Here is an 11581-nt window from a genome sequence, read left to right as displayed (position 1 = left end):
AATTTCTACAGTGCCAATAGATCGAAAAACAATTACCAGCCTTCTTGTTCAAGTAAATGTCTATATAAATTCATTACATTGATGCAACTTTCTTACTTTAAACGTATTGGTTCTGTACAAATATTATTATAAATTATTTATTATGTTACATTATTAAGTTACTGTTACTGCAAGAGCTACATTCATTATGGATGCTGCAAAACTACACTAGATATCTGTATATATATTAGTTTTGATTTATGCAGAGAACATTATATTTATAAATATTTGATTCCAGTAATTTTCATTATCCAGTCATAGACTAAGTCAACTCTGGCATACAGCCCAGGCGAACGATTGTGAATCGGATAATAATCGCAGTCTGGACCAGATGATACAATACCAACCAATTCTCTATTGATAACTACTGGACTACCAGAATCTCCTGCGCATGCGTCAGTGGTGCCATTACCGGCACAAAATAGACTGTTTGAGACATATACTGGTTTTGAGTACGGTTTGCACTCTTTACGATCTATCACTGTTACTTCACTTTTTCTCAAACCTGGCGAATTACCTCTGATAACCTAATTTAATAAATTAAATAGTATTATTAACTATTTTACTTTGAATATTAAATATCATGAAATCATTATTATCAACTTACTCCCATGCTGCCATATCCGCATATTGTTACATTATCACCACCTTTGGGAGACTTCGAGCTAATTTTAATTGGTCTTTGATATTTATCGAATTTAATTGGATATCTCAGCTGTAAATAATAAAAATGAATGTATACGATATAACATCATATTATTATCAAACTATATTCACTTTAATTAAGGCTATGTCATAGTCTGTATATTCTTTATGGATATTATCCCATTCTCCGTCTTCATGCTGCTCTGGTATGTAGATTTTTTCGATATCGAATTGTGATCCGCCCCTTCCAATTGATACACTCTTTCCCGCAATTATTTTATCCCAACTTCTCTTATAATAATCACTGTAAAATATATTAAAATTAGTCATATGACATCTATTTATTTGAGTAGTATTGATAAATTACAATATCAAGATTTTAATTATTAAGAAAAGTTTAATCGTACATTTCGTCAAGTTGATGAATAAAATGAAATATTCATTTATTACAAAATTGTTGATAGCGCAGGTAGAAATATGACTAAATTCATTAATAAAATTATTATGAAAAATTAGTTCATTTGTTATTTTATATACTTAACATATAATTAAGACTTATAAAAGAATCTTACTCTATACAATGGGCTGCAGTGATTACGTAAAATTCTGAAATAATAGCTCCGCCACAGGCATGTTCTTCGTAAAACGACAACGAGACCTAAAAGAACATTAGCATTGTTCATTATATTATTTATACGTGTAGAATGCAATACTATATAAAATATATTGGTTAAAAGAAGGATCTCTTAGTTAGTTCTCCAGGCAATGATTGAAGACACCACGTACATATGTTAATTTTAGTTAGTATATGAGTGGAAGTAGATTGCAATACGTGTAAACGTTACTAGTCATTACCGATATGGTGTTGTATATAATCCTGTTAAAAAAAAAAGAATCGTTGCACATGCTGCGATGTGATTGGTTCATTAGAAAAAAGAGCGCGAAATTTTGAATTTCCGTATACTTTGAAATAATTACATCATAAATCTAGAAGTATATGACTTATATTTCAGCAGTAAATTCGCTTTATGAATAATCAAAATAGAAAATAATCTGCAAAAATGGAAGTATACCATTAATAAATCTTTTTAAGAAAATATGACGTTATATTTTGAAATTATCAGTATAAATAAATTATTTTAGAACAATATGTGATATTAAAATTAATATTTGTTTTAAAATTTGATTGAAAGAAAGAGAAATAAATAGAATCAAATGAAGTAAAATATATTTTTATCTGTTTTATACTGGAAATTTAGCGGTTAGCGGACAACGGAAACTAATTATAAGAATATTGAACCCGTTAAAATTGAAAAATTTTCACGGATGTTTTCAACAAGGTAATAAAGAAATACAGAATAATAAATATATTACTCATACCAATATAAGAATGAGACACTACTGATGATTATGTAAGGTTCAGGATCGTATAATAGTATAATTACATAGTACATTTTATCAATTATAGGTTTAATTAATCATTTGAACAACTTTTCTTATACATCTCGAAAGGAGTAAAAGTTAATCGATTATTGTGAAAAAATCGGTGTCAATTTTATTTTTATTCGTCAATGAAAATCTATGTATGTAGTCTTTAAAACATCGTGACTTGTTTATGCATATATACCAGTATAATCTTAAAATTATCATGTAAAAGATTCCAATAATGTAATAAATAAAAAAAATAATAAGAGCGGGCAAGGCGTTTTATAAAAAAGATAATAGTTGATTTATAAGGTACTTACTATGTAAGGTATTTCTTCTATTGATACAAAATTTCCATATGAAACTGAATCTACAAGAAATTGAAATGTTGAATAAAGTAGATAGCAATTTATGTACTTTATTGTATGAATCTTTTAAGGATTTTGAAACTTGCCAATTTGAATGCAAGATATAGTCATGGTTATGAGAAATACCAAAGCAATTTTTATTTCAATAAATATAAGAACTTGTGTGCTTTATATAGTATCATCTCAGAAACAGATGTATTTGTAGACTGATTTATCATCAAGACATTTCATTTTATCGCTATATAAGAAGGCATAATCTTGAACTCTTGTACCAATGTTTTCAAATATTGATTATTTCTTTTAAGTGCAAGTTTCCATGCTAAGCATACTGTACGCTTATATTTGAACGAATTTCCAAAAATTTGATAAGACTATCATAATTACTATGGGTGAATATTGCAATCTTTCAAAAGATCGTACATTTATAATTTTAATTTATTTAAAGATTAATGTATAAATTAAGTTTATTATCATAATTAGAGTAATCTTTTACTCTCCGCAGAAATCTTACTCGTCTAGGACTAAGAATGATCAATGATAACCGTAAAGTGAATAAGTAAACGGAAATTTGAGCAATGAAAATTTTACTTAAATATACATATTTGGTAAAAAATTTAGGAAATAGTACTTATAAGATAATATAAGTTCAGTAAAATCTAGAAATAAATAGTTAAGTAAAAAACAATATGAAATAAAATATATATACACATTATAGATTTTATAATGAGTACTATCTAAAAAAAGTCTAAATGATATATAAGAAATATATTTTCTCTTTCAATGTCTGTTAAGCTTTTCTATGTTTTAACGTATTCGCGAAACACAAAGTAATAATTTAATAATAAAAATATCTATTTTTTTTCGATTCATATCATGAAATATGCCCTGCAAGAAATGTAATAAATAAGTAGGAAGATTGAAAATGAAATTTCTATGAAAAATAATTATTATAATATTGTTTTTCTGAAAGAATACTTATTTTTCTATTATCTTTGCACATTCTGAAATAATAATAATTAATAATTAATAATAATAATAATATTTAATAATATTATAATAATTATATTCTGAAATATGAGTAGAAATAAGAGTATTATTTTTTGATACCTCTAATTCCTGCCGATACAATTGTCAATAATCTCTTGCCAATCGCTTCATGCAAGATACTTACAAATATCACGTGTTATTTACTGCCCTACGATTACCGTGCAATGACAGCTACTCCATCAAAAATTCTCCTCAACGTCAATCCAAAAGCCTCTTCCACATACGCATCGTGCGCGTGCATCGCCAAAAGACACTCGATGCGATTGGAATTGATTACGCCGTAGAATTTCGATATTCCCCTGATATTTCCCTGGTTACGCATAAACGGATAGTGAAGGGCCTCGGGGGCCGATGATTGGGAAGTCAAACACGAGCTTCGACTGGCCACGAGGGTGCTGGCAAGGGTCATACGGGTCCACCCGTTCATCTCTCTCTCTCTCTCTCCCTCTCTCTCTCTCTCTCAGCAATTATGTATCTACCGACAGTACAGTTCACAAGCGTGCTTTCGGAGAGTTACGACAAAGATTAAGGTAGAGAAGGTGACGGAATCAATAAACTGATCAGGTGATCGCCCGAACTACGACAAATCAAGATGATAGTTGAAAATAATAACTTCTATTAACTTCTGGCAACGTAGTGATGTCTTTTTCAAAATATTCTTGAATAGTAAAATTATGATGTAAGTATATAGAATAGCGTAGATGGTTATCATACTGAATTCAGAATATATCTATAATATAAGTCGATCTATATATAGCCTTCGGCATGATGAAAACACAGTCTTATAACCAGTTTTGTAATAACATAAAATGAGCTTTTTCAATAATCAGACGTAAGCAAGAAAAGCAAAACAAATGGTCGAGGCGCATAACGGAAAATTATACTTACCGACGTATCCGCGTACGCAGTATTTCACAATAGAGGCAAAAGAGTTGGAATTTAATCGTGAAGGGGGGAGGGGTAGAGTGGTAAAACAGCGTTGCACATATAGTAGGGTGAGAGAGAGAGAGAGAAGGAGAGAACAGTGCGCGAGTGTGTTTGCAAAGCGGTGTATTATACTGTCAGGCATGTCGGGGGATTAGCAAACGCAATACGTCGGACTGGAGATCGTGCAGCGCATCTGTTCTCGGCTGGTCTACCGCGACTGCATCGCAATCGACTCTCCCTCTCCCCCTCACCATCTACCACCTACCATTTTGATACCTCTCTTTAGAGACCAAATGCAATTGGAATTTGAACGACGACTAGTGTATTTTGAACACAGCTACTTCTATTCCGTCATGTGCGTATGCAGAAGACCGTTTATTATATTGTGTAGTTTTTTGAACAGTATATATACGTACATGCACCAATCACGAAAGTCATGTTGCACAAATGTAAGGGAAGTCGCACGTGCCGTACTTATGTGTACCAATTAGACATGAGTTACTCTGTGTTTCGTGGCTAACTCTATAACGATTTGGAACTTGCAGACACTAAATAACGACTGTATGACGTGCGATTATAGATGTGTAATGGTATCATTGACTGAATAAACGTGCGATGAAGCGAAGATATTTGTTTTGATAATATTGAAAGAAAACAACTTTTGACGTTAAAAGATTCGTTAATCAGTCAACTATGTGAATTTGTTCTGACCACATCACTTGAGGGTTGTGATTTTATAAGTTCTTTTATTGATTTGTATTGTCGTGTTCTAGTTTTTTTCTACTGTTTTTTTATCATTCTGTTAAGAAAATGTTAAAAGTTGTTTTCTTTCCATATTATCTCCATCGATCGAGCGCAACTTCAATTAACTTTCAAAAATATCAATAGTATTTAAATATTTGTGGTTTACCTAAATATGGCATTATTTTAATGCATACTACTCTGATCACTGTTAAAAATGATTTCGATCGTACACTTTATTGCTGGTAATTTTATAGAGTTTTATTTTTCTTATATTTTTTCATGAATTATATTCTGTAAAGGTTATTCGACTATACTAAGGTTTACCCTCTATTGACGTTAGCAGTGAATCAGATTACTAGTTATTATCGATTGAATTTGGATTATTTGCTGGAGCTAAATTCGCTTGTATGTGTACGACTACTTGATTGTTATTGAATAAATTAATACAGTTTTCTTATTGCTTGAGACACGAAGCACGTATACATATATTTTGGTGAATCCATTATCTACATTTTAATTAAGTAATTTTATTTACATTGTTTATATCTGTTATTGGATAAGTGTAATTTGATAAGTTCGTGAGTAAATTTATTGACGTTCTAAACGAGAATTCAGTTCTAATATCGATAACTCAATTAAATTATGTACAACTTTTTAATAAACCATTGATAAATGAGTCTGATTACAAAATCTAAAGTTATAACGAATTTGAACAAAAGAACCGTAGTATGAAATTCAAATTCGAACTTTTCTCTTTCTAGTTAGCGTATCTCTGGCTTCCTTAGCGAAAAGAAATAAAGCTTGAAAAGTAATGACCAGCTCATCTTCTTTCAGCGAACTCAAGCGTATAGCAAGCCCTTGTCAGTATTTGTCTTAGCCAAGCCGTAGATGAATGCAGCGAACGTTCATCTTCTTCCCGCGGAAGTTTCAAACACTTGTTGGAGTCGCAAAGTCCAGTCCGATGAGAGAGAAATGAGGTTCGCTTTGTCGTTCGATCGTCGGAGAGATGTCGATGCCAATCGCCAAGGGCCGAAAGCTGAAGGCAATGATGGAATACTAAGGGTACGGTTAAAAAATCGAGAAGGAGACAGTGAAGAAGCGAGGAAAGAGCAGCCTACACAAAGTGGTGTACTAACCTCCAAAGAAAAATTGGTTGGCTGCAGGAGAGGTAGAAGAAAAAGAGGCTTCAAATCGATTATAGTTAAAAATTAAATTTCCTTTTCGAACGTAACTGTACTATAAATGCATGAAATCTATAAAGCGTTTAAAAAATACAATGACTTATTCAATCTATTTTAATAGTTCTATTAATTTCGAAAAATAATCTTTGCGTTCAATAAAAGTGACGATATAAACCTTTATCGAATAGAGTATGAGACAGGTTAATAAATCGTTTCTACTGAACTGTGTTTGAAGTAAAAAATTTGAAAAAGCTGAAAGAGCTCGCATGTTTGAACAACTTTTCCCAATGAGGTCAAGTATCGGTCGCCATCGGACGTTTATGAATATGAAGCGAGAGAACGAACGAACGCGCACTAGCGGCTGTTCGTCCAGATAGAACAAGGATGAGGCGATAAACCGAGTGCATTTGTATGCGATGAGGGATTTCACGATTCTATATAACTTCGCTCGCGGCGAGAAGGATTTCCCTCCACAGTGCGAAATGTTTGAAGAATAGGAATCCATCGAGCGATGGATTATTAGAGCTTCGCTTTTATTGAATAATGCGATAGCATTGCTGTTTACACAAGCGCTCCCGTCACTCTTTCCTTTCTCTTCCAGCTCGGATGGGCGATTTACTTCTTTTCCCGCCGAAGCAAGCATCGTTTGCGGCTTATCGAGGGTATTTACGAATATTGAGCTTTTCACAATGATGTGCACTTACTGCCGATTATATTGCCTATTATATTCAATCTTCTTTATGATATTAAATAAGTTGTATGAAATTTTGAAGTAAGATACAGAAATCTTTCGTCATTTTCATATATCACTTCACTCTTTACGCTCGGCCTGGTCAGACGTGCGTAAATCGTTCTCCGAAATTCCAGTATCGTTAAACAGTGATTTCAATAAGTAAAAATATCATTAGCGTTAATCAAAAGTAAACAAAATTATACATAGTTAAACATTTATATTAAACTCAGCTAATATGACTGTAGCAGTGTAGTTAACAGCTATCTAAAAAATTTTGAAGAAAAAAATAACGAATCAACAGTATGGAAAACCGTTTAAAATAAAAGGCTGAGATATAATCCAGAAGAAAACAAAATAATAATGCGAAAACAAACGCACATCAGAGACTACTGGCATGGAAATAATGATAAGGCAGAGTAGTTTTAAGTTTTAAAAGAAAAAAAAATAGCGATAACAGCTATAACAAAAATAAATTAAGCACATTTCCTTCTAACATCTGTAATAATTAAAGCCGCCGCGGAATCACAACTGATTTTTGTCAATGGTGTTTTGAATATCAGCCCGTTTTTACTCAATCAAGTTGCAAAAAATGAATACATACTAAAAATGAAAAATAACGAAATAGAAATTCAAATAAATATCGGAACCTTTTACCCCAACTATAATAGTATTAGCAAAAATAAATACTGATTTTGATACTTTCCAACAAAAGGAAAAAAAACCTTATAAAGCGGTTTTAAAAAAATATGTATCTATTGGTGAATCTCGATGAATTCAAAAACGCAATTAAAACGTTCAACAACGAAATAATAAGAATAACAAATATCAAACATAAAATTTTTAAATAACCGTTACCAATATTTTTCGTTAAAATAAAAATAATAGAATATAACAAAAAAATTTATTAAATTGATAAATGAATGCAACAATTAGTTAGAAGTTTTCAACCTCTGTACAAAAAAGAGAAATTCCACAATGTACGCTGACTATCTCTCTGCAAAAATTATTCCCAGCATTAAGTCTAAAACAAATAATAAATACAAGAAACATCGCTAGATCAAACGTCTCATATGCGTAGGCTGCAAGCGAAAATCTCAACGCAACAATAGAAGAATCAAAACAAATTCAGATACCTCAATCAATAATAACCAATAACAACAAGAGCTAATTAGTAAACATGATAACTTAACCGATGAACAGAATGGATGCGAGGCTGAATCTGCTTACTATACTCATAAACAAGATTAAATGAGCACAGAAAATAAAAATAACAATTTGGAACGCTAACAGTTTAGCGCAAAGAAGCATAGAATTAAAAGCTTTTCTCACAGAAAATAATATAGATATCATGTTAATATTTGAAACATATTTCACATATAAAAACTTTTTAAAAATTTCACAATACATACTGTCAATACAAACTATCCTGACGGTAAGACATACTAAGGATCAGTTACATTAATTAAAAACAATATTAAATATCACAAAATTGAAGCATACAAATATGAATACCTACAAACAACAAATACTGCGATTATAGATAATAACGGTCAAATTATATTGTCGACTTTAAACTGCCCTCCAAGACGCACAATAAAAAAGGAACAAAACAAAAAATATTTTGATAGTGTGAGAAATCGCTTCCTCGCAGATATAGGAAAAGGAGAGGAAGGGAGAGAGAAAAAGCCACAGTAAAAGAGAGCGGGAGAGAGACTGAGATGTAAAGAGAGACAAAGAGAGTAAAATAGAGAAAGATTAAGAGAGAGAGAGAGAGAGAAAGAGAGAGAGAGAAAAAGAGAGAGAGAGAGAGAGAGAGAAGTAAAAATCCATGGTAGGAAACAAAGTTTTTAACACCAAATCTAAAAGGAGCAATTTTATATGCAGTAATGAAAACAGAAAACTTAATACCAACATCAACAGGCGAACTTACCTACTGGTCCTCCGCCTAAATAAACTATCGGACCTGATAGATTTTGCAATCATTAAAGGATTATATCCTAAATACCTAACAGCCAAATCATGCATTGATTTAACATTGGATCATTCCCTAAATATAATAATAAAATTATTATTTTTCTAAAGTTATGCTTGCTATCAGATACAAAAAGATCATAATTACAAAACTTTATTTCATAAATAAATTTTTTTTTTTTTAAATAGGCCTTCTCGTAAAAGACAAGGGCTATATTGTTCAGCCCAAGATCTAAAAACAAGAGGCAAAGCTGCGACATTCAGTTTGGAGAACTAAAATAGTTTCCGTTCACATTGCGATTCCTCTTGTTGCATATTAAAAAGAATCGCAAGAAAAAACGAAGTTGACCATTTGCAATAAGAAAAGATAATATAAAGGTAAGTTGATCAACCAAATTTCAACGATGAAAATGTTTGCAAAACCATGGTGACCAATCTCATTAATAAAATCTGAGCAATTTATTTATCAGCCAGTGATAAAATCGTGTCTCAATTGCAATTTTCCCAGGTGATTTACGAGGAAGGCCCTCTTGAGCGTTCGGTGGCGGGGCTAAGGGAGAGAGGCCTACGGCGGCTAGTGCAATTTCTGCAACTATCATTTGCCGAGCAACCAAGCGGGCACGCAGAGAAAGAGAGAAGACGGATCGTTAAGAGCCGGGGTCTCCTCGCTATCTCTCGCGCAACAAACGATTCATTTGCTCGCACACCCTGAGACTTTGCCCCGAACCCCCGTATTTCCGAAAATTTATGGAAATCGCGCGTTAATGCGCGTGCGTGACGGCAAATAAAATAGTAGAGGCTACACGTATACCACGTGAGGAATAGAGCAGGACGAAAAAAATAAAAAATGTCTTTGCTTGTACGAATAAGAGTAGGGGTCGAAGAAAGTTATGCTGGAAAGTGGACTGTGTTTATGTAACGTACTTTTTTACGGCACTTCTTTCTTCAAAGCATATATTCGTTCGCCCTAAGTCAGGATGATGAACCATTTTGACTTGTTTGTTTATGACAAGGAGACCTAATGACAGCTATTCAATTTTCATAACATTTATAGTGAAGGTTCCTTCATGAATATGCCAACGCACAATATAACGCTCAACTTCGGCCAAGTACTGATTGGTATTACTTGGATGAGTTCTAAAGCTCTAGATAAACGTTTTTGTTACCAACAGACCAGAACATGTAAGCTGCTTCCCCAGATAAGTACCGAACTAAAGTTTTTATTAAGGTATACCTTCGGCGTTTTGTGTGATTGCATGCAGTGTTTTAGGTCTTTTATATGGATTTTTCAATGTGTTCGGTTTATCATTTAATACGTGAATAGGCCGCAATCGAAAGCTCACCACGTAAGTATCTTAAGTACTTATATTGCAATTATATTAGCATTCGCAATGAATTTAATCCAAATACGAGCTTTTTCCTAATGCCATTACGTTAATAGTTAAATAATATAAGTTAGAAATGATTAAACTATAAAGTTTGAATGTTTATTACACTCGTAACGTGTGAGTTTGAACGGTAGCACGTTCATCTTCATTGATTGCTCAATCAATGTTTAAAATCGGGTAAGGGCTGTCAAGTGGCGCTTGTAGCCCTCGCGACTGGTCGATCGGGATCATTAGTAGGAATCAGTCTAGTGATAACGACTATTTAAATAAAGATCTTGAGTTTGTTTTAATTTAAAATTAACTTGCTTGTTTTCATGACTTTGACTCTACATATGACGATCATCACTCGCAATTAAATAAACAATTCGTTATTTGCACCTTTCAATCCATCATTTAGATTTTGACACTTATTATAATAAGCTCAGAGTTCATCCGCTCTTACATACCTATAAAGTTCAATTAAATAAAAACCATACACTATCAAATGCATTTTAATTATTTTCTTAATTACAAAACATCAGCGCAAGTGACCTATTTAACGAATACTTGCATACGTTTCATAATTGAATTTATGCATTAGGGAGCTTGACTTGTATCAAACCGCAAGGGATTTGGTAATGACAGATAGACGTTATCACGCCAGCGGCAGAAATCCTGCGCCATTTCTGTTTATTAATTACATTTTCAAAATATGCGCGCTGAATTTTGATGGCTTTATCAAAATAATTGAATAAAGCATATTCATAACATGTAGGTATATTGGATAGATTGAATAATCAATTCTAATATTTTCATTATTTTGATATGTAGTGCGTGAGATCAAATTGTATCTTGTTATGTAATACTAGGTTTGGTTCGTAATATAAATTTGACATTTTAATTGACAGACTAATTTCGTATTCTATAGTTTATTGCGATAATGATTTAGTGCTTGTACACAACGAAATTTTTTTAAATTAGTGTATAATATATTAGAACTTGTGTAACCTATGTGCCTATTTATAATGATCGGTACATTGTATATTGTACAATAAAACTAGACAAATGATGAAAGTTTGTATATCGAGCAAAGTAAGTTTTTAGAAGGATCGATGAGGCGAGTTTAAGTGTTGC

At 32.2% G+C, this 11581-nt stretch overlaps 1 protein-coding gene across 1 annotated transcript; it reads right to left on the bottom strand.

Moving 5' to 3' along the window:
• Positions 1 to 257: 257 nt before the first annotated feature.
• Positions 258 to 3933, bottom strand: LOC131664003 (trypsin iota-like). The gene is made up of 4 exons (XM_058934816.1): positions 3683 to 3933; positions 817 to 988; positions 647 to 754; positions 258 to 566 (listed from the first exon to the last, which is right to left on the bottom strand). Exons 1-4 carry the CDS (start codon positions 3931 to 3933, stop codon positions 258 to 260), a joined length of 840 nt encoding a protein of 279 aa, XP_058790799.1.
• Positions 3934 to 11581: the final 7648 nt, after the last annotated feature.

Source organism: Phymastichus coffea, unplaced genomic scaffold (assembly GCF_024137745.1).
Source record: "Phymastichus coffea isolate CEN01 unplaced genomic scaffold, Cenicafe_Pcof_1.1 PCOF00039, whole genome shotgun sequence".
In the NCBI taxonomy this organism is placed as follows: Eukaryota; Metazoa; Arthropoda; class Insecta; order Hymenoptera; family Eulophidae; genus Phymastichus; species Phymastichus coffea.
Note: the sequence above shows the minus strand (reverse complement) of the source record. Positions and strands in the feature narration are given on the sequence as shown.

Bases quoted from the DNA above. Each gene is read 5' to 3' on its own strand.
- LOC131664003 (XM_058934816.1), bottom strand. From the start codon at position 3,933: ATGACCCTTGCCAGCACCCTCGTGGCCAGTCGAAGCTCGTGTTTGACT. The intron at 755-816 runs GTGAATATAGTT...TATTATTTACAG, and splicing joins ATGACATAGCCTTAATTAAA to CTGAGATATCCAATTAAATT. The intron at 567-646 runs GTAAGTTGATAA...TTATTAAATTAG, and splicing joins GCGGATATGGCAGCATGGGA to GTTATCAGAGGTAATTCGCC.